We start from the raw sequence: 24,612 nt of genomic DNA on the forward strand, positions 1-24,612 counted from the left end.
ATGAGAGTGTCTGTAGTGTGCGAGAGGAAAAATAGAAGTGGCATGAGAGAACTTCAGTAGTACTTCAGAGAGCATTTCAGTTGAGCTTATGACGGAATTTCAATTGTGTGTGTGTGAGAGAGAGAGAGAGAGAGAGAGAGAGAGAGAGAGAGAGAGAGAGAGAGAGAGAGAGAGTCAGTTGTACATGAGTGTTTGAGGTGTTCAAATGATTGTGCTGTTCAAAGAACAACAAACCTCTGTCTGTCATTGGATCTGCATGTAGTGACAAAAATAGTGTCCTTTGCAAGCTGAAAAAAAAATGAGACAAGTAGTTTTATAGACACCCATCTCTATTTTTGGTCCACACACACACACAACTTTTTGCTGTCCACTCTTCATTTGTGGGACTTCTCACCCTCTTTTCTGTCACTTTCACTCATGCCATATCGCCAGTAGAACAGCAGCTGAATCACAGAAATAGCACTTTTGAAATGTCCGCAAAAAACGACTCCAAACACAACCTAAAGGACAACCTGCACCAAAATACCAAAAACAAGGCACAAACATGATTGCTTGTGGAAAACCATCATGGAGTCGTTGGGGTATAACTGGAGTGGGATATACTGTATATATATACAGTATATATTATCGATATGAAGATTACTATAACCCCCACCCACCCAGATATATTTTAAGAAGATATATAGTCTACGTAAAAATACTAAAATGGTCCAGATGTTTTTATTAACCCACTTGACGAAATAAAATGGAGTATATTCAACACATTTTTTTTTTTGGTCCACCGCGGAATGACAGAAAGAAACGTTTGAATGCCTCAAGTGTCTACAGTAAGCCAGAAAGGAAATTCTTTTTCGATGATGCACAAAAAGGATTTAGGGCTGAAGGATGTTCTCCGACGTTCCTCGACGTCAACATGACAAGCGACTATCAGTGATGAGGTCAAAGGTCACATGTCCCGGAGGCCAGACTGAGGATGAACGTAAATGCATGCACATGCATTGTAATATGCAGAGCATGTATTTCCCTGATTGTGCACGCTGTCTCACACACACACACACACACACACACTTGTGTCACACCCTCACACTTTTCATTTTCTGATCATGTAATCAGCGGGGAAACACAGACACATGCACAAAACAGAATCCCCCCCCCCCCCCACCCAACTCACCTCCTGAGCCACGAGGGAAGATATCCGGACAGCCCGCCGGACCCTGGCGTTTCTCCCTCCCTCTTGAGGGAGGCTGTCCCTCCCGCTCAGCGACACCTCGCTCATCTGATCGGCCCAGGACCCTCGGCCCAAGGGCACGGCCGCGTCCCGTCGGACTTCGCCCGTGCCTCCCCAGCTGCCCCCCCGTACCCGCCCGCCATCTGCGCTTCCCCGTCCTGCCACTCCGTCGGCTGTCCTCCCCTCTCCGCTCCCTCCCAAAGCTGCAAAGTGCAAAGTTGGCACGAAAGTCAGCGCCGTCTCCGTGTCCGCACCTCCGCCTCCTCCCTTTGGGCCACCCTATCGCTGACGGGGCCCCGGTGTTAAGGCGCCTTTAGTTGGTCCCTCTTCTTCGCTTCTCTTGTGCTGGGTCTTCTCTCCGTCTCTTAGTACCTGTCACCCCGAGTCTTGGGAAGTCTTAGCCGGTTGCTCGAGGATCATGATTCACAGATTCGTATCAGATTCACAGCTGTGGCTTTCAGTGAATGCTCAGACTCACTGCTGCTACTGCTGCTTCTCTCCGCTCAGCTAACCCCCCCCCCCGACCCACACCCACCTCGCCTGTGCAACCTCCCTCCCGCCTCCCCCTGTGTCGCTCTCTCCGTCGGAAAAGCTCTCTTGCTTTCTCTCTTTACAAAGGCTCACCGCCTCCTTTTAGGAGCTCGCGAAGACAAAGCTCTTTTTTGTTTTTCTTCATTTAGCTGTACCTTAATTCACACTGTGTAGGATAAATAACACAATCTATAAAGTGTAAATACTGTACTTTGAGACAAGCCAGACGTCATGACAACAATTTTAGGCGACTTAAGCTCGTTTCCTATATTCCTGCTAGTTTACCGGATACTTTTTTATCGGATGCTTTCCACCGTTTTCAACCGACTACAGTTAGAGCAGACCGCCCTTCATGAATCACTACTCGACATTTTCACACAATCGCTGCCAGCTACCGACCGCTAAGCCCCTCCGGCCTCTCCAGGTTAACGGCACAACAGTCGTGATCGGTGTTTACGCTGATTTGGTTTTAATAAGACTTGGGGTCTGATCCGTTATCGTGCTACGGGCTGCGTTGACAAGGATTTTACCTCTCTGACCGTCTCTGATAATGGACGGCCGAGCCAGAGCCTCAGTGATTGTGATGGTATGATAGCCGATAAAGAAGCAACTTGATGCCTGACACATATGGAGAGGCAGCTGGTTGAGTAAAATATATGACTTGAGTAGATTACCGGTACTGTATATTCATTTCTGTTCCGTACATTAGGTCTCTCTCTCGCTTGTATGTTCTCTCTAAGCCTCGGTGATTAATGTATTAAAACATGCATAAGGGTAGCTTATGTTCAACGTGTGGTGAGAATGTCTCAAAGAGAATATTTGGCATGCGATATGTCAAGTGAGCACAGCGCCAGCTGAGAGGTGACGCCGATAGAATGTCATCAAGTGGAAATATGTAAACATTTTACACAATCGTATCTAATAAAATCCCTCGGTCTGTCCACCGTGACGTTCCTCTCCGATACGCTCGGCATCTTTCTCTCCTGACATTTGCTTGCCTGGCTTCTCATTACTGAGCATGCAGCTGGATAACGTGTGTGTAAGGGCATTTGTGTTGGAGAGTGTTTTACATCCTCAACCAGGATTATGCCACCGCAGCTTTTTTTTTTTGCATCTCCGTGTCACTTGCTTGAGTGTGTTTCCCTTTTAAGCCTCCCGTTTTACACTCTTTTACAGCTGAGCCTTTCCAACTAAATCATGTCAAAGCAGGTTGTAGCATTTTAGCATTCGGACATTTCACTTTGCGCTCTATTATTTACAGAGGCTCCAGCGCACTCAATGGCGACGGTTGACACTTGCAATGGTGCTAAATTACAGGCAACGAGAAGAAGACGTCCTTCCTTCAAGGAAGCATCGTTAAAATTGCTTAACGCAGACTAATTAAAATATGACATAAATACCACTTGAAACATGACTGACAAATGAAAAAAAAAAATGTTCTCCATTCCAAAACCGCAGACATTTTGGACTGCTGATTAGAAACACTGCATTTGATCAAATGTAATCAGCTAAAACATTGAAGCTAGCAAAAAATGCTTTGATGGCTTCTGACCGTCGCATTGCCTGTTCACAAATGCCAAATCGAGTACGGTTCTTGTTGCCGTCTAAAAACACCCTTCAGTTAATAATTGTGATGAATGTGTGTAAAACACCAGTCATACAATAAAATAATCAACGATGTGATTCTTGATCCGACCCCACGTGTCAAATTGACACGTGAAAAACGATCAATCAAAAGCAGTTAAACGCGTGCCGACGTGATGACTTCCATCACACAGGCCAATCATTGATCTTTAGCAAGCCACGCATCACACCGATCCCGTGGAAGCCTCCTTCTCTGGCGGTAGGTTATGATTCAGAGCAATTGCCGCGTTACCTTTTGCTGACCTAGTTTGTGTCAGTCGAGGTGAGTGTGTGCGCTTATTTGTGTTGATGCACGTGAATGTACATTTATATTTATATACCGTACATGTATGAGTCACACGGTCTGTTTCTCAAACATGCATTTCACTCTCCTTTTTCTTTGACACATCCAATGAGGAGTAAAATAAAACATCTAATGGCTTGAAAATAGTCTTTGATGAATCGCACTGAGATTAGTCTTTGTGCTTTACGAGTCTCATTACCAAACCAAAATTGTTCCAGGCGCAGCATCGTGTGTTTGTGAGACACTGACAAGTTCTGGTAATTATCCCGAGTGAGGGCTTTGCTGGCGCTGCATGAACGGGGACCACGGAGCGCCTAGCTCGGAGCAGTTAGACACACACACACGAACCAACACACGGCCCAATTCTCATGAGCAGTTTGTTACTGAAACTAGTACACATAACGCACTGTATCAGTAGAAGCCCATTTATTTTAGGTTAAAAGGACTTTAAAAAAACACACACACGCACAAACAACTTTTATAATTATATTCAAGAACCCGATCAAACATGACATCCTAACTGAAAGTCTTTATGGCCTTCTGGCTTGATACAGCCTTTCCCCATGAAAGTATAGTTTGATGGTCATTTGTGGTATAATGGAAGAAAAACATGGCTATGTCCACCTTGCTGATGTGCACAAACCAACTGGTGTATTTGGTCAGAGGAAGGTCAACGGCAGAAGAGGCAGCAGGGTCATGGGCGCTCATGCCACCTTTACGAAAAGGCGCTAACATTAATGCCATTCGAAAGAGCTCGCGAGAAGAGTTGTATATTCCTGGAGCGGAGGGCACCACAGCATCCGCAATGAAGCCGGTCACCACATTTGGTCTAATTATTGGACTGGCAGTAGGTCAAACTGTCAAACTTGTAGGAAGACAGTGAAGAAAGGTTAGAGGAGCATTAGGGTGCCCTCTTTTCACCAGATCTGGTCTCTTTTCGGGACCTAAGTCCTTGGATATGAATATAAAAATGATCCTGCACGAAAACCGAAGTTAACCGTGGCACTTTTGCAGAGTGGAAAAAATTCATCTCGAGTCACAAATATGATGGCGGCTCCCTGCTCTCCTTTTCTATTACCATGCTCAGATGACTCCCGGTCATCAGTCTTCCGCAGGGCGGAGATAGAGAGCAGGCATATTCGCTATCATGGTGCCGTCTTGGCAGAATTAGAATTGAGTGCAGCCACATGGGTGACTAAATCCTCAATAATAATTCAGCAAGTCTTGAAATGGAGATGAGACCATTTGATGGTGTGCAAAATCACAGCCAGATAAGAAAACGCACGAGGCCGACATTTTTTTTCCCCATCCATTCACTTCCTAAAAAGAAGGCAAACTATCAATGTTGCACTTTCCTAAAAAAGAAAAAAAAAAGACAAGCTCGCCCGTCAGCAGATTGTAGCTACAACAATGCTAGTGTTCCATCTCACAGAAAGAGCGGTCAGCCGTATTTAATTCGCTGAGGAGGACGATTTACACAATCACAATGTCAGGTACTACCCTCGCTGCCTTGTCAAACGCCCCCTGGGTTGTGGCTGAAACGGGCTCTATGATAGATGACGTGTGGCTGCTGCTGCTGCAAGAGCGTATCTTTACCCGCTTGTGTGTGTAAACCGAGGAAACAGTGTTTCTAATAAGCTACGTTAGCATACCCATGTAATGGTTGTGAGAATGACAGATCAGTCACGTGTGACTCCCTGCCTTGTTTGTGTATCCTTAACGGTGAAATGCCTGATTGTCACTTGGTGGGGCAAAGAAATACAATCAGCCAAAAAAAAAAAATTGCTATTTTTGTATTGCTTAAGTTGGCTTCATTTTGGGGGGGGGGAGCCGGCATACTTCCCGCAGTGATTTAGTTTCCAAAGAAACGTCTTGGAAGGACCTTGAGAGGTTAAACCTTTTGGAGGCTTATTCTGAGATCTGAGATTTCCGACCGTATGTGTCACAACGCACAACTTATATAGATTAAATGGGAAACTGGTATAACTTTGTTTCATAGCCTTGATCGTCCCGTATGGGCACTCTTAAAAAGTCCAATCACTTTTCATTTTAAAGTCGTCTGCTTTGTTCCAAATTGTTGCTATCAGCTTTACTTTTTTTCAGATTAATTTCTGGCATGTAGGGTTAAAACGTGGCAATGGGAATGCAATAGAGCATTTTTAAAAAATTTCGATACATACATTTCTGTTTTTGAGTACCGGTACTTGAAAAATTCAAAAATAGAAACGGCCCAGAATGTTTCTGATCCGTGAAAAAAAAACAAAACAAAAAAACATGTACGCTCAAAGACAAACACGCTCTCCTTTCACGAGCTTGCTTATAAAAAATGACACCATTACCTTCCTCTCTAAGGCAGATGCTGGTGTCCCACTTAAGGTTTGCCTATTGCTGATGTCGGCAGTCCCAACCCCAAAGCCCCCCACCTTTGCATTCTGGGTTGTCCCCTCAGTGTTTCAAGGGTGCATGGCTAAATGGAGAAACCCCACTACCGAATTACATACATCGTAATGTGGGAGGGGATTACAGATTCCCAAATATGACACCCAAAGTCACAAGGACAGGCAAAGGACGGCCTTCAAACCGTCTCGTCAGCTACATTAATGATGACCCATTGAGAGCGGATTGATTGACCGAGAATAATATGAGATACAAAACTGGATTTCCGGGTAAAGGTTAGTCTTTCCTCTGGGGACTGCGTGGGGACTAAAATCGGGAAGGACGACAAGGATGCCGTGGCAGAGGAGAAAGCTCCAGGGAGGCAGTGGGAGGAGAGTTGGAAGTCAAGGGTTGGCTGAGGGCAATGCGAAGACAAACACGTGGTGTATTAGGTTGGATGAACAGGACGGTGATGCATGTGGAAAATGCCCGCAGCGGGTCAGCATAAATATTCAGGCAAGAAATGAGTAAAATTAGCAATGACTCCAAACATGTCAAAAACGCTTGGAGTTTCAGGAAAGTGGTTTTACAGAGGTTTACTGTGTTGAGAGAACATGCAAAATCTCCTCCAAACCTTTGTAAAAGAACAGCCTGAAGAAAAACCTCACTCGATCCTCCGAGTCTCTAATTCAGGCCGATCAATAAATCATCTGCGATAGTCTGCAGCTCAGACCAAACAAAACCAGGATACCAAACGGTTTGAATGCATCACTTTCAAGACGATTTCAAAATATGGCGGGAGCCATAACATATGCCAACTCCAGTTGGCAACGTACGATCGGGGATTCAGTCAAAATCACACGCAAGTCACTTTGTGAATAATGGCGGATCAACAGATAAAGGTCAGACATTATTAGGTATCAGGGAATAAATAACACAAGTACCCAGCTATTAAATATCAACGACAATTTCAGAGCAGTGCGGGAAACGGTTGGTCAAGGTGATCGTCACAAGGGCCTACAAATGTAACTGAATGTTGTACATCGCCAATCGTTATTCCAGCCTCGGATGTAAATTTGCTCCTGGTCCTGGACAATTCATTACCGAGCATTTACGTCACAGTACCGCCATGTTACAACAGCCGTGACAACACAGTGACTCAACGTTCTCATAATGAGACTGCGTGTTCCAATTTATGCATTTAAACTGGTTGCAGTTTGCAAATCATCACACAAAAAGGCGCTTTTCCCCGTATCCAAGTAGACTGTTTTAGTCGCTGGATACTGAAGCCGGAGCCAGAGAAATCCGAATATGGGGATGACTTCCCACAAAAATATTAACGCCATTAATTCCGCTGACAGATGTAATGATTCTCCCAGCTCATTAACTAGCCATCATCTCTGCATATCTGATATAAATAGACATGCATGTTATTCAAAACCTCTCTTCATTTAGAAATGGACATTTAGGAAATTTTCTCCAGTGATGCAAAGTCTTTCTGACCTTGATCGTCTGCCGAGATAAATGTCCTTTGGATCACGGGTCGGATTAACCAACTCCAGAGCTAATTTTTATTATTTTTTTTGAGGGGGGGGGGGTATTCCGCAGCGACAGCAGTGGCCTGCGTTATCTTCCAATTATTAACCATGTTTTAATAATATTTGTAATCTGCTTCATTCAATGATTGACCGGCGACCTCTCCGGGGTATGATGTGGCTCTCACCCAAAATCATATCAGCCAAACCACCAATATGCCCGGGCAGGATCCACTGGCTTTGAATTGTAAAGTCAGTGTGGAACTCGTGTGTAATGTGTGACAGAACGAACACACATACACACACACTCAAACACAATAGTGTTGAGTGTTGTGACAGATTAGATGTGACAGTTTTCTTTGCAGGCTGCTCCAGGTGGGGATGACCTTTTAAGACGATGGGCAAACAGAGGCGACGGAAGAGAGAAAACGGGGAACACAGCAGGACCAAATAGTTGTGAACCGTGGAAGAATAGTGAAACCCCTACGGAGTTAGTGAGGCTATGAAGGATGTGCTCTTTCCAATTGTGAAAATTGAGGGTCGTTAAAAAAAAACAAACAAACATTTTTTTATGTTATTGACATTTTTCTTAAGACAGAGATAAAATGCCTTTTTACATTTGATTGAAAAAGAGACCGGGTTGCTTTCAAGGTTGAACGTCATCCTGTAAAAGGCCCCAGGTCCAATTCGCTGGCACTTGTCTGGTGTCTAAAAGCTCTTCCCGGAAAACACTTGATTTGAAGTGAACGTTTGTCTCCCTTTTCCCTTGCAAGCGACATGCTACTACACACCATGCGTGCACATGAACGCCATGAGCAAAAAGCGATGACGGGACGCTAAAAAGCACAATATCAAGCTAAAACCATCCCAGGTCATTTTTGAGTGCCTTTCGAGACACTCGATGATGATAAAGCATTTCGTTTTTAAAGTGCTGATATGACAGACGTTCCCGACAAAACGCCAGCCCTTCCCCTGGAATGACCCGCGCCCCATCACGACCGAGTCAACAAAAAGTTTTACGTAAGCGGTCTCATGGGACTCAATTACAGTATGCTAATAAACACTGCAATCCCTGAGCCGTAGTATTCCCCCCCCCTCCCCCCGTGTCTGGTGTCAACAACATCGTTATCGCCATCGTAATGCTGAGAATAGCAAGTACAAATGAGATACGCCACACGTTGTTTTACTTTCGACGGCTTTTCCACTTCTACTCCACAAACGATGCCGAGTCAACTTGAGTATATTAGAGAGCCAAGCGCAGAGAAAAGCTTCCCACAGAGTTTAACTTTGGGCCAAATGAGTTTGCCACTGCCGGTGTTATGCCAAGAATGTCAGCTCTGAGGAGCCCAGCCCAGACTGCAACTCATGACGGGCCGCGCACGTTATGATGGGATCCTCCAACAAATCCCTGTGGTACTCCTGCACGGGGTGGTCATTTTCCTTAATTGGAAAGTGGTGCGCTCAGCAGTTCTTTAGTCAGGAAAATAGCTCACCTAAATAAGAACAAGATGGCGATTTTTCACAGCACTGGAATATAAAGAGGCCTGGGGTGTTACGTGGCCGTCGTATGTTTAGTTTTTTTTTTCCTTTTCACATTCGCATGTACTGTTGAATTCTCCTTTTATCGACGTGATGCATTGCAAATGTGTGGATTTGTGTAGACCGTGATTCGTTAGCGCACAGATGAACCAGAAATCCTGCGTATGTGTGTGAGCATCACAGCGCAAGCTGCTCGTGCAGATGGTCCTCACACAAGCCAATGGGCAGACAATGGAGAATCCCCATCCACATATAATCGCATCTCCTGGCCAAGCTAATATGAGAACGCTGACTGTAATCTGTTGTGGCACCGCCCGTGATTTCAAAAACACATGCTTCTTAAATAGTCCAGTCACTGACCACTTTCTTCGCTCGACCTTTTTGAGTCCCCTCAGAATTCGGATTCTAATTGAGGAAATTACTTTTTAGCTGCCAAACTGAATTCAGGAATTACTTTCAGTTCACATGAAGTCAAATTTACAAGACCAATAAAGACAGCATTGCAACATCTTTTGACTCGGTGGGGAAAAGATGCTTTAATTTTTTTTTCTGGGTGTTGTATTATAAATACGGGACAGCACAACCCGGGTGGCGTTTACGCTGATATTTCTGGGGGGTTCAAGGTCTGATCAAAGGTCAGAGATAACGAGTGGGTTTAAATGGCAGCATCTGCGTCCAGAACCTGTCAAACGACAAGGAGCCACCACCGCGCTGATCTCGGGAGAGGTTTCGTATTCTCCGGTGGCGACCGCGGTCGTGCTAAAGGTAATCACATTTAGTGATGTGTGTGTGCGCACGTGTGCTTCAGAGACATAACGCAGCGAGTCAGCTATTGATTCCCATTAGGTGTCGACCTTACGGGTGACTTCGAAAGTTCACATCCACTTGCTCGTAAGCACACCGAATGTGTTTGCTTGTGCAAATTTGTGACATCGACGAGGAGAGACGGTATACCAAAATGTTGGTGTTCAACTTCCAAGCAAAGGACTCCCCTTTTTTTTTTTGTTATCCCCGCAATCAAGCGGTTCGGCACTAGGCAAAAACCAGGCCTTTACGTTTATGCTTCACTTGCATCATCCTGACAACTAACGCCAACATAATTTTCCAAACCTGTCAGCTGGACATTTTCACGTTCTCCCAGTGCATGAATGCATTTTCTTTTTCTTTCTACTTCAAAGTGGCATCCTCTCATTCCTATTTTCGGATGTAGTATGCAACCTCACAGAGTAATAGCACCTCATGTGTCACAAACTATTAGACGCTGTAGCGGTGGGCTTCAACAAAACATGGCGCGTACGCGTATGCTTGTGTGTCAGTGACGGAGCGCTCTGGCTCCGCACTTGGTTCACTCCGCTGCCTCTTGAGATGAGCCGGCTTCACCGCCCCGCCCTCCAGCTTGCTCGCGGCATGATGGATTGGGCCGAGGCGGGTGCCTGACCGGCTCACTTACCAGACCTGATCTTACCGGAACCGTCGAACCTCTGGGCATTGATTGTGCGATGGAACAAAAGGGTGCATTTCAGGTAACTTAAATTGAGTCTAGAGACCTCTTCCCAGAGATTCAAATTTGCTCTCTGCTCACGGCAGGGGCCTGCGATTGGCCGATGATCGGTCCAGGGTGTACCCCGCCTCTGACCCAACTGTGCGGTGAGAAAGGCGGGTTAGAACGTGTGTGAAGTTGAACGTCAACGCGGTCAAACACCGTATTCAGATTGCAATTCGGCACTTGGACCCACACGGTTTCATTTCTATGAAAGCAACAGAAACAGCAAACTTCTCAGTGTTTGTGTCCACCCCCTCTCTGATTCAATTACCTGTTATGATGAGGAGCCCCGTGATGAATGGGGCCGGGGCAGAGGAAATGGGTCACACCGTGCAACAGTGCGGAGGGATGTGGGGAAGGGGAAGAACAGTGGGGGGGGGGGGGGGGGGTGCTCAAGGATAACTGGCAAAGTGATGCAAAATAAAATAAAATAATACAAAATCAAGAACACAGACCGCCAGAGTAGGAAGAAATTTTAAAATGTAAACGATAAAACGCTGAAGACAATGATGAGTGTTTGCTAACAGGATTGCTTGGGGGACCTGGGTGCCCTCTCCAAAATTATTATTATTATTTTTTTCATCACCCTCCTCCTCCCGAGACATATCTGACAGTGGTTGTTAAAGGTGATTGTTTTACTTGATAAAAACGAAATGCGCATCATCTCTATCTGTGCTGTATGCATATGCCGTCATACTGGACATACAATTGACACAAATGACGGGACAGAGGCCTGCCGCCAATAGCAAAGATCCACCATCACCCGTAAAAGCCAAGCAATGGCGGCAAAGCACTCTTTTCCCCAAAACAAATACAAAAAAATGGACTGACATTCAGTCAGTCAGTACAATGTGAGCACATATATCTCGGCTTGCGCTTCAAAGGTCACGGCAGATTATCTGCTCACACGATTAGAGTTGCCTTTTAAAAATCGGAAAAGTTTGACGTGCAAAGCGAAATCCAGGCAACCTTGAAGCAAAGCTACATTGTTCCTGGCAGTTAATTTAGAAGTAATACCGCACACGTGTTAATGATGGAACATTTTCCATTTCAACTCAAATCAATCGTGATTGCCCCGTGGGACAGTGTCATCATGTTCTTACACAGCCCGAGCCCGGATTTACTTTCGAACAACTAAAGTTATATAGAGCGTTGCAAATGGCAAAATCAATGTCTGCTCCGTGCTTTTGGAAACAGAAAGGGAAACAGATTAGGTAGATATAGATTAGCTGGACGACGTTCAACCATTTCAACCCATTTTTTGTTAGCCCATCACTCATGCGTGCGAAATGACAAATGCGCGTGATTAACACTAGAAAATCAAAGATTTGCCACACAATAGTACAATACTGAAGTGTATTTTTTATTTTTAATTTGAATAGGTTATAATTATCTCCATCACGCTTGTCGGGTGAGAATAGCAATTATTAGCCGTCAGCGTGAGCAGACGGGTGTGACTGAGAGATCTGCAAAAGAACGATTGGATCTATTCAAAGAATTACAATATGCCTCATCTGAATAATGAGCAGACGTGATGGAAATATATATGCATGGCTTCAAGACACCGACAAGACGCTTCTTTACTTTGTGGGTCATTGAACTCGCATGGGGGAAAACACTCAATCAGTCTGAGGTATCGAGGTGGAGCCACAGAGCAGGCGGCTAAATTACAGTCCTGCAGGTTGACTGTGTCACATGCTTCTCGACTCCATTCCGGCCAATTTAACTGAGAGATCGAGCCACTGGTGCCAGAGCATAGAAGGAGTATTTTTTGTTATGTATTATAGTCAAACATACAATAGTCACATGCTGAAAACATCACCCGGAGAAAGGAAAAAAAAATCACTTTCGCTAACGGGACAAGCAGATTCAAGTACATAACACAGCAGCCTGCCGGTGATACGATGCCTATTATGAGGAGCTTGCTTTCTTTGTTACAGACGATGCATGCGTACATAAAGGGGTAATAGTAACTGGGGGGGGGGCAAGTCAAACCAAGCCACAGCCTTGTCTGTTTCATCCACAGCTCTAAACAGAATAAATGAAGTTATTTTCCTCCAGGTAGACTGAAAGCGGTTTCCATTGTGCAGATGAAAAGCCCACGTTTTCAATTCATTTCTGCCCTAGTTCACAAACACAGTGCTTTGCTGAGACATTGCCAGAAGTGTACGGCTAAACATAAGTTCAATGCTCAGTTCAGCCTTTCAAAAAAAAAAAATAATAAAGTCATGATCTATTTCACAGCTTCCATACGTTTAATGTGTTTTTTTTTCAACTGCTGGTTGATGTGCTCATATATCTAAACAAAGACGTATCTGAACAACCACAATTAAAATCATGTCCAACTTCACACGGCTGTTTTGTGCCGCAATCGGGTCACAAATGAAGGCAAACACTGTTCATATTCTGTAAGGATTGAGAGCCCGACTTGTGACTTGTCCATGGTACCCTGTGCCGAGGAAAGTCTTCCCATAATGTCGTTCTGCTCTGCACGACTTATCTTCCACTTAACGTAATGATGATGTCACAACAAGTGTTCTTTGTTAAGCTTTCAGTGGCTTGTGCCAGCCCCATACTCCAAATTCAGGTCAATATACCTGAATTTATCCAACAATATAGGACATAATACAACACTGAACCAAATAAAATGTTATTATCCGACAAACAACTATGTAAAAATGGCAATGGCAAAAAAAAAAGGCGTTTCAAGGAGTATCTAAATTATTCATACATATGCAGGGTTCATATTTTGAGAGGCTTTAAAATAAACGTCTCAATGCGATGCTACCACCTTCAGGCCTGGGTTGACATTACAGCTCTGCGCATCCCAAGCAAGCCATATTCTCTGCAGTAGACAAATGTATATCCCGCCCCCCTACCCATACACACACACACACACACATAAAAAGCAAGTTCGGATTGTGTTGTTTTGACCTTGCCGTCTGCAACTCGCATACTGTAGCATGATTACATTGTTGTGTTGCGTCATCAACTCTGGATTATTGTCTGTTGAGAGTGAAAAAAAAAAAGAGCACGATCGGATCAAATCATTCCTATTCCCTCTAGTAACTCCCGATAGACTCTTGCCCTAACAGATGGCTTAACTTAATCTTTAATACTCTCTTCCCCGACCCCTTTCGCTTGCTCATACGAGTTTCTTCAAGGTTATAAAAGGCTGTCAAGTCACATGGATAAAATGTTTTACGAAAACTCCGAATCAGTTTCTCATCACTCTGCTAATTTATCAAGCACAAGGAAAGCAAACACTTTCAAGACATTTCAACCACAAATGCAACTTTTTTTTTTTAAGTGACCATAGAGCGCACGATCTCGGCTCATCTCAAACCATTTCACTTCAAGGCTAATGTCATGAGATGTTGTGAGGAGCTTCATCAAACGCAATCTAGGCTAAGACAGCTCATTAGCGGCACACGCTACGTCTCTTTCGCGCATGAGAAAGAAACTCAGTCCTACCTGCGTGACTTTCTCCGTCACATTGTGCGTACGGTCGATGAGTTTGCAAGGCGCGATGATGTCCATCTCCCCTGAGGGCAGGGCGATGAGCGGGTCGGGTTTGAAATCCACAAAGTTCAGAGTGATTTGAGGAATTTTGGAGATGGTACGGTACCGCATGAGGTCAGAGTCTGATGTGGAGTTCAGTATGTTGGACTTACTGTTCACTGCACCTGCAAATGCACAAGGGGGTTAAATTGACAGACAAAAAAAAAAAACGGGATTTTGTTTTCTAACCACGATTTTTCGCACCAGTGCTTCCCAGTCGGACACTGGCTCTCCGGTTTTTCCGGTCCCAGTCAGGCCTCATGGCCTCGATCTCGTCAACGGAGGACGCGCGCCTCATGCTGTGGAAGCTCTCGCGTGAGCGGCTGCGCGACAGGGAACAGTTGGAGCCGGAGGCGTCCTGGTTGAGGCTGAGGCGATGGTGCAACGCCACGCAAGGAGACGACTGGGTAAGGGGCCCGACCGAGTGGGTTACGTGGTGAGGTCCATGAGGGGGTACGAGAGACACAGATTCCAGTAAAGTGCGGTGGTCCTCCACGTGGTCTTCTGGCCAACTTTGTAGAGCTGATCTTGGAAACAGAAAAAACAAGATGCTTAACTGGGATCCTGAGAATGAATTAGAAACCGCAACCTGCTGTGCTGACAAAGACCACTTATTAAATTTGGAAAGTATTCGCCAATTCACTGGAGCCCCTTTCAACAAAGAAGTATTGCTTTTTGCAATTTGCGCACTGAAGACGTTTGTTGAAATAAGGGTCGGAGCTTCTTTTAGACCAGGGGTGTCAAACAAATTTTTGTCACGGGCCACATTTTAGTTACTGTTTCCCTTGGAGGGCCGTTATGACTGAAAGCATGTAGAGAAGTTGAGAATAACAGTTGATTAAACTCCTGTTTAAGTTCCTATCATGAGGAAGTAAATGCTCAGGATATCTCTCTTATTTATAAGATATGATGGTTATTATTATTTTTTTGGTTAACAATTTAGAGAGCATCATGGAAGTTGACATGTTTGATTTGCTTTTGCGGACCACATAAAATAATGTGGCGGACCAGATCTGGCCCGTGGGCCTCGAGTTTGTTACTTGTGTTTTGGATAGTCCGTCGCTCTGCCTAATCAAAAACTGGTTTCTTACCACATGGCGTCTTAAGACAATTACTCTTTAGGAGGTGTTAACTACTTGTAGATTTTCTCTATTGGCAGCAGGGCTCACTGTCAGTTTACCGAAAAAGTACCGGGAAACTACTCATCAAAACACAGAAACCCTCGCGCGTCTTCATGAAAACAAATCTATGTGCTCTACCTGCTATCACTGACTTGCTCGGAATGATCTGACAGCATAGGGGGAAGGGGCATGAACTCCCCCAAGCCGAGGGCCTTCTGACAATGGCCGACCGGGTGCAGCGGCAAAGATGTGGCAGTGGGGATCCGGCCAGACTCTGCGTCATCCAGAGACACTTTGCTGTTGGAGAGCGAGCGCAGCGGAAGGCGCAACTTGAAGCCTCTGGGACGACCTGATGAAGAGGGCAAGAAGGTAGACACTTGCTTATGGGGGGAAAAAAAAATTACACAGAAAGGAGAGAGCCATGCGGAGAGGAGATCTGAACGGGATCGTGTTGAGCCGAAATAGGCTTTGAAGAGGAAATTGCTACAAAGTTCAGGGCATGATTTGATTAGAAAATAGCAACACTGTGTATGGAACATTGAGTTCACAGACAGTTTAGAAAAAAAAAACATTCTGTCAAATGTAATTTAAAAAAAAACAAAACAGGATTCACATAAGTAATTTTACTTTGCAAATATCAGGCCACCTGTTGTATATGCGGATGAATGGAACACTGAGCAAGGTGGATTACGCCGATGCTTTTCAATTACTGACTGGATAGCTGTGAGCTTGAAATTCCAAAATCTCAGTTGGGCCGTGTAAGTGATGTGACGCTCCAATCGAATCTTGCAAGTAGCTTCCCGACGGCAACTCAACTTTTTGTTTTCTTTCTTATATGCGTCTCTGCCCCTTCAGTAACAGTGCAAGCGACAGTCAAGCCAATAGTTACCAGTGACGAGCCAGGTGGGAAGGCGATGGTTGAGCTCCTGTTTGCCGTCCCGCAATGTCTCCTCGCTCATGACCTCAAAGTTGAGGATGAACATGATCACCATGCCATCTTCGTTCTTCACGGGCACCACATCCACCATACATAGGAAGCACTGACCTGCAGGGGGACACACACATCACGCTCACTTCAACTTCAATCGCAATCAGTGGAAGCTTTTATCCAGGCCATCTTATCATGGAATGTGAAATTGCATGGCTTTAAAAAAAAAAAAAAAAAAGGCACCTTGTCGCCAAATGGATTACGTGAGCTATTACTTTAGCTTTATACCTTTCCCAAATTCAGCCTGTGTCTGAACAAGAATGCAAATGTTGCATACGTTGCATTTTCTAGTGAAACAAAACGGGTGGTCGCGAATGCAAATTTGACGATCCACTTGTGCACCCGCAGCACGTTTCATCCTACTGTACTCTTGAATGGAATTCCCTCTGCCCGTAATCGGAAATGCACACACTTCCATATGGGGGCTATTGTGCCACAAATTAGCGTGAAATTGGATTCTACGGTTCAGTAAATGGTCGGGGGAACTATGGCAGGTCAGCAGGTCCGAATACACAACACACAGAAAACAGATGAGAAAGAATTGTCTTTACTTTAGATGGTGGGAGTAACATTAAAAATGGATCGTATTGCTCTGATCATTGACCTACAGTAATAGTAACTTACAAAAAAAAAAAAAAAAAAACTATATGCATCCCGGCCTCATGTCTCTTACCTGCATATTGATGCTAAGCGATCAACTCCACAATTAACAACCACGGCAGCTGACATGCAACTCATACAGCAGATAAAGGAACAGACAGCGTGCCAGTCATTCATATCACCACACAGCTCGGGGAGCGAGGCTAAATCCGATTGGACGGCAGCATAATCCCCACAAAGGAGGGGGAAAATATGAAACATGGAGAAAAACGAGAGGATTACACCATCTGGCTCGATGTCAGAGTGTGTGCATGTGTCCGTGCGCACGCCTACGTGCTCGTGGCGGTATTTGCAGAGGCTCGGATTCATTCAGAAGCTTCTGGGTCATCGCGATTCATGCCCGGATTCGCTTAACAGCCGCGATGTTGCCTTCGGTGTCGTTTTAATAGCTGAAGGTGTCGCCAAAAGACGGGATGTCACACGCCGATTCGGTCACAATCTTCCATGACAAGACTAATGAAATAAGCTCGACTGTCATGTGTTCAGAATGCTTGGAAGGTGTCTTTATGGGTCAACCTAATTTGACCTCGGTTTAAATTTGGGAATATACAAACCAGTTCTCCAACAAGGAACTGAATGGCAACATCGACCAATATAAATGGTATTTCAACAGCCCTCTTCATTCTGCCGGGTACATTTTGACATCACGAGACCGTTGGACCCGAGAGGTTCCCCTTGTGTGTAATTATGTCTGTTTAGTCCAACTGCCTCTCTCGTGTGTTTTGGACATGAAGTGAGCTTTGAGGTTCAGAGGGCAACAAGCATTTCATCTAAATGATCCCCTTGGTTTGATTCCAATTCAGCGTGGACCAGCTGGTGATTTACAAAAGCCAGTGGAGATTATCAAAACGCACTCAACACTGACAAAAATAAAATAAAATAAAAAGTGCGGAGGGCAAACTTTTCATGGAGGTGCAGTGATCTGCTGATCAAATGACGACGTGTACTCAATTAGAAGGCCGACAAACTTGCAAAACTTCAAACTGGACCATCTGTTCTATTTTGCTCGTTGGATCATTATTGGACAAGTCAAAGGATTTGGCATTGAAATATGGGATCGCTCTATTTAGCGTCAAGGCTAATTCCTGAACATATGATCACAATGATGTGAGAAATAAAAGATGGAGGGATGATTGCATGACCATTGCATGAAAGCATATTTAGAAATGTCTGCATTCCCAAGTAGAATGGACAAACACATCATCCAAATAATTGTTCCGAGCAACGAAACCTAACAACCACGGATATGAACATGCAGTACTCATCTTTGAATTGAACGTCAAACACTTTAATCAGCCACTTGCATTATGTACAATGTCCCACCAGATGGAGCTGTATGACACACATACACACACACACGCACACACACACACAATAAATAAAAGTAGAATCAGTCCCTTTTTGACCCAATTTTTGACCTAAATGTTTAGCGTGTGTGTTCTGTATGATATAATGTCGTAATAATGACAACAAAAACACACTGTCTTTTTCCACTTGTTTCATGTCTCAAGGAAAGCTATATCCCCCCCCCCCCCCCCAACACCTGAAGAGTGTTGAAATCATGATTTGTCCACCACTAGGTGGCAGGGCATCACAACACATTGTGACGAAACACACAAGCGGGCTGCGTCGGGTATCATACTCAGTTTGACTATGCGCCATCAGAAAAGTCAGTCTATTGATCTTGAGAGTGGCACAGCCCTGGAACAGCAAATGGAAACAGAAATTAAGTTTGTGTATGCGTCTGTGTGCGGTGCCCCGCTGAGTAAACGTCATAAAGACTATTAATATTGGACTTGCAAACACTTGTGCCCAAGATATGGCGCGTCAGCTGTCCTGCGATAAGTGATTTAACATTACACACACACAAACATCCACAAGCACACACATGTGCGGGTTGCTATCAAGTTGAAGCCCGGCACATTTTTCCCCTAGATTGTTGCAGGATTAGAAGCAGTTGAAGCACAAAGTATTCCTGACAACACTTCATCAGCCATCCTCACCTGTAATAGAGACAAATAAGCGCGTGTTGTGCCGTGTGTTCGCGTGGCCAATTTGGAAGTCGGTTGCAAAGCAATTTCCCGTTGAGAGCCCGTGAGGCGCATGTTGTTGTGTATTTCTGTTTCATGTGGCACAGCCGAGGCCTCATTTTGCACCCAGTTGGTGGAAAATTAGAAGTAATGGAGATACGGCTGAGCGGTGTGTAAGATTGATTTAAGGGGCCGGACAGGGGTTCCCAGAGCGAACATGTCCTCAATAAAAGATGACTAGTTGTGTTTAGCAAGGCCTTGGGGAAATTTAGGTAGACGACTGGCCAGGCAAAAACAAGTTGAATTCTCAAAGGTTGTCGGGGAAATGCTTTGAGAAAGTGGAATTCAGTTGTTACTAAACTCACATGCGTATGACTTCCCTGCCAGTTTTTCAAAGTCAAAAGGTAAGCAGAGCTGCACTGACTTTAGTCACCATAAATTCAAGTTGATGTCTACGCTAGGTATCCATGTGCAGCATGAGTTGCCAAAGATCCTGTTAAAAGTGTGAGAAATTTGATTTACGGGCTCCAATAAAGGAGACATAAATGTTGCATAGCTGTGATGCGACAGTAAGAGCTTCGAGTGCCATTAGGGTCTTTTACAAGCCCCAAAGTCCCTGAGATGACACGGATCGATAGTCACACCGTCAAGGTGCTCCCACCAAAGATACCAAGTGAGACTGCGGCGTCAAACACATCCAGCAGAGATGGCCGCATGCCTCCCGAAGCCACTCGGCTCATGTCGCAGACGGCGTTTATGAACAGATGAAACGTCACCGCTGCACTCACGATGAGAAAGGCCCCACAAATTGAGTCTGCCAAGGCATTCAAGAGAAAATGCTTCACGCTTGTGAAACTCGCAACATGTCTGTAATTCTTTACACTTTTTGGTTGGAGTATTTATTTATTTTTTTCATTCTTTGTGCCAATTCGGCTGAATACTTCGAAGGGCATGTGCCTGAAGAGTGTTTTCAATTTCCAGCACTGAGATTGAGAGTGCCCCCCCCCCCCCCCCCCTCCAAACACATGGCCGTGAATCCAGGCATGTCACTTTTGGGCTTTTTTCCATTCCTCTGCAACATCGTGACTGAAGCTCAACAAAAATGTGATATGACTGCTGAAGTTTCTCAGGGTCCATCCGTTTGTATAATAGCGCATCATCGGGTTCGTGGGCAAGCTGGAGCCGAACTTGGTCGATAGGCACGATACGCCCTGTGCTGGTCATCAGCCAAACGCCAATTAACCAAACTTGTGTATGTGTGTCTATAAAGGGTAGGGAGGGGGTCACTGAACAATATTTCAGTTGAGCTTATTTGAATGGGAAATTTGTAGGTTGCACACTAGCAAACAACAGCGCTGTCAATGACCAGGTGGGAAGCAGGAGACTCAAGCTATTTGCATGGAATCCAGCCATAGTTGTGTATTCAAGTGGCGGTCGAGTATGTTGACAACAGGTTCCATATCTGAAGTGATTTCATTTGTATTTTTCTTTTTTTTTTTTTTTTGTGCGGTGCTGCCCACTCCCTCTCCACATGTTTTGGTTGTAAGTACAAAACAACCCTATTTCAGTTGTTTTTTGTCAGCACGCGAGCAAAGCATCGTACAACATGGCGGCCGACGTGGTTATCCCCTGATGGTACGACATTTACTGCAGCTCAACTGCAAACAAAAGAGATTCATTTCTTCAGACCAGGTGAAATAGATATCAAATTGTAACTTATCTTAATGTCCAAGAATATATATATATAAAAAAACAAATAAATTCATCAGAAACGTCCACTGGGGGGCGATACCATATAAATACGACAGATTCAAATCCCATAAAAACCCAAAGATACACCTTTGCACACAACAGTGGTTTCCCGGGTGCTCATTTCCTAAGCGGACACAAAGTGAACTGTCAATGTGTGTGTGTGTGTGTGTGTGTGTGTATATGTGTGCGCGCGAGCGGCTCTTTACTGCAGTCTGTCACCAGCCATAGTTTTATAGGTTGTGTGATGGATACCAGAAGGCAACAGTACGAGCCCGAAGCTCAGCCGCTTCAACTGTTATGTTCCATACACTCAGATGGATGCGTACCGACACCAAGCCTTTCACATCCACCCCCAATCTGTCTCATTAGCACTTTCCTCTTCTTGTTCCGTGACTCCTTTTTGACCCTTCTCCCACCCGCACTTCCCCCCCGTTGATCCTGAGGTGAGGTTAGACCACCGGTGATGTATTCACTGTCACATCAATCCATAATCTGCTTGAATGTACACATCCGTATGTTAAATCAATCAATAAATACAGAAATAAATAGCGGCATCCCCCTGCCTGAGGAGCAAGAGCTTTAAATTGGGTGGAGGGCCGGATCACCTTGAAACAGCTAGATGAAGATTCCTGATTCGGGAAACCTGCTCTTGATTTTATTGAATATAAAATACATCCTATGCAGAGAAAAGCAGTTCTTGCACACCCAAATGTTCCCCACATCAAAAAACTTAATCGGAAATGGTCATGTTTATATGCACGCCTTCTTCATCCCCATCGATCTTGAGCCTGGAATCACGCGAGTATATTTCACTCTTGTTCATCCATAACCATGATCCGTAACCAATAAAGCATAACTCGACATATCAAGTGCCCACCGTGAAAAATGGGTTTTAATTATCGGTAACCGCACCCAGCCTTGGTAATATATTTCATAGCACAATCTCGGCGGGCGGCCTGACAGGAAGCTCTCCCATCTCAAGCATCAGGCGATTTATGGACAAACGGCAATTATGAACACCAGTACTCCAAAAATCTGTGCAGAAATGCCCCGAGTTAGATCAGGGGGACTTAGCCGCATCCGTCCCTAATCATCTGACTCGCTTCCTCTTTGTATTCCGTCATCGCTTCGTGAACATTGTCGTTAGTGTCACGATTCTATTCTGGGAGCCTGTAAAGTATGTAACAGCTGCGGTTGATCACAGCTTGGCGCAAGCGCGAACTGTCATGACTTTCAGCGGGCGCAACTTGTAGCCCGAAAGAGTATTTGCCATCTGAGCAGTAAGTGATAATGAGGGAGAGGGCGAGGGGGGGGTGTGCTGGTTGTGACAATTAGTTTGTTTTTGTACATGTCTGATCGTGGGACTAGAATTGTCAGTGAATGAATAAGCTATCAAATTTGGTTGGTTTAGAAGTTGGAACGGATTGTGTTTTAATCGCTGCACCATCGCGAGAGCGAGAGAAGCCTCGTCAGCGTACGGGCCCGAAGTACGTAGGTGAGCGGCAGTAACCTGCAAATCGCCATTCATAAGTCTGTCATCGGGCCATCGGCCGGCCCCGTGCCAGATGATGTCGTCTTCAAAATAGTTACCGGCAGTCAAGGACATCTGATCACCTGACACACACTCACTTACTCACTCACGCAGAGCAATTGAATCCAGCTACAGGTAGGCTTATATAAATATTTCACAGGCTCAAGTTCGTGTTGGGACAGATGCATTCTCTGCCGTCACATTGCATTTGCATGTCGGCGCCAGCGCGTTATCCGTGTGAAAACGTCTCACCTGTTCAGTGAGCCGGTTGCTATTTGTGTACATTGGCGAGATACAATCGGCACCACGAGGAACACGGCACAAACAAGTTGCAGGTGCGAGCCGTGTTGTGAACCGTTTTAGTGGGCACGATAAATAAACCTCGGAGGAGAACGCAGTACACACACCGTCTACAGTCACGACGCCCAGGGAATGCACGCACAGTGAAGCATCGGACGCACGCCTCCTAAATCATTCCTGTGCTGCCATGCATAAGTACTGCTGTAAAACAATCCAATGGGGAGGTGGCGTGTGGGGGGGGGGGACTCAACAGGGCTCCAGCGTGGAAATTTGACTGTCAAAAACATATATAATATACGGCACGCTTTATGCCTTTGTTTTGACAGCACATTTTCTTCGGCAAAGTCAAATCGGGTGGCTGCACAAAATGTCGGGAATGTGATATAGCGCCTCGACTCTATGCCTCTCTCGCAAACTGTCATCACTTTTTGACGGCGGGATAATAAATGACTCTTTACCTGGGTAGTACCCGTACACACAGCGCACTGTACATCATGGCGACATGACACGATAGACTCCTCGCCGACTCAAGCGTCTGCGACCCCGTTGAGATCTTAAACGCTATGTAGGCGGCGAATCAAATTGCAGTCGGACTGCCGCTATGTTGTGAGAGATTCTTAATTAGGAGCTATTGCGTCATAAAAACCGCCACAAGTCAATTTTAACGCAAAGCATACTTCTGGAGTGTACCTACGAGTTAAAGAGAAAAGGGATGACTGCTTTTAGAGGTCTAAATAATGAGAGGGGCGGAGTTTCGTGACCTCAATGTGACCTCTCAAACATCCCTCCCGTTGACAAATAACCAGCCAAAATCTAACAAAAGTTGCACCCCAAATGAGTTTTTTTTTCATGTATTTATTTACTTGAGAGCTTTCCTCTCTTTCTCTCCGTCAACGCACCCACCCTCGGCCCCGACCCGAATTAGACGCTCAGCTCAACAAAACACAGACTTGACAAGGTCTCCGAGAGACGATAATGTCAACGGGAGAATATCTCTCCTCCGCTCCGACGGGAAGGGAAGAGGCCATTATGAGGTGAAGCCTTCCTGAAGCTCAAGCCACAGCGCAATTAAACAATTATCACAATGTCAATGATAACACTACAGGCTATCACGCTCGAGCTCTCGCAGGATATATGCAGAGAGACCAATTTAATCGGCGCAATTAGAAGCTGACGGTAACGTTAAGATGAGATCCGGTCACGGTGCCGCTCCTCGAGGCCTCCTTTCTTCATTCGGTTCATTCCATCCTCCCCTCATGAGCCGGCCATCGGGGTTTTCTTTCTTTTGCAGTGTCATGTATCGCTTCCTGCGTCCTGCTTTCCTTCTTAGAGTTTGCAAATGGTATTAAACCTCTTCTCCGTGGCTGCAAGTTTGGATTTCCTTCCATCAGTTTCGGTTTTTTGGGACTCATCCCTTGGGGTATGGTGAAAGCGTTTCGGCAAACAAATAAAACGTAAATTCTCACCTGACTTTAACCCCCCCACCCCCCCGGACGTCAACCCCCCCCCCCCCCCCACACACACACACACACACACAAATTTCCTTGCCAATAATATGTTTGACGCACCCCCCATGAGTCTACAAATTAAAATTGTTTGTGGAATACGAGTTAAGAAGCAAAATCCGTGTTTTTTTAATTTTTTTTTTTTTAAATCCATCTGATGATCATTTATCCCTAAAATGTCAGTACCATTTTTGTGTACTGGTTCATGTGTTTCGGAATGAGCAGGCGCCATGATATTTTGGGTGTCAGATGCAAATGGTGAAAACAAACGTCTGGAGACTGACTAATATTTTATAAGTTTTCCCTTTCCCATTTCAGTCTTGGCTTGTGGCATATGGCGGCGCTTCGAAATAATATAACACCAGAAGGGAGCCTCTTCTCCTGCTGACTGAGCAATAAAAAGGGCATTTCCAAGTATGAATCATTGTATATTTGATCCAAAGCCTTGAAGCATTCATTCATGTGATTTTATTGCGTACAACCTG

The 24,612-nt window shown here is 45.0% G+C and overlaps 1 protein-coding gene across 1 annotated transcript in view; it reads right to left on the reverse strand.

Moving 5' to 3' along the window:
• The window catches only part of kcnh2b (potassium voltage-gated channel, subfamily H (eag-related), member 2b), a 95,911-nt gene that overhangs the window by 29,190 nt on the left and 42,109 nt on the right, over positions 1–24,612 (reverse strand). The window contains exons 4-7 of the mRNA XM_052054161.1: positions 16,251–16,406; positions 15,500–15,710; positions 14,445–14,767; positions 14,154–14,365 (exon numbers count right to left, since the gene is read on the reverse strand). Coding sequence (XP_051910121.1) covers positions 14,154–14,365; positions 14,445–14,767; positions 15,500–15,710; positions 16,251–16,406 — 902 coding nt within the window. The remainder of the gene's footprint in view (positions 1–14,153; positions 14,366–14,444; positions 14,768–15,499; positions 15,711–16,250; positions 16,407–24,612) is intronic.

Source organism: Hippocampus zosterae, chromosome 20, assembly GCF_025434085.1.
Source record: "Hippocampus zosterae strain Florida chromosome 20, ASM2543408v3, whole genome shotgun sequence".
Classification (NCBI taxonomy): domain Eukaryota; kingdom Metazoa; phylum Chordata; class Actinopteri; order Syngnathiformes; family Syngnathidae; genus Hippocampus; species Hippocampus zosterae.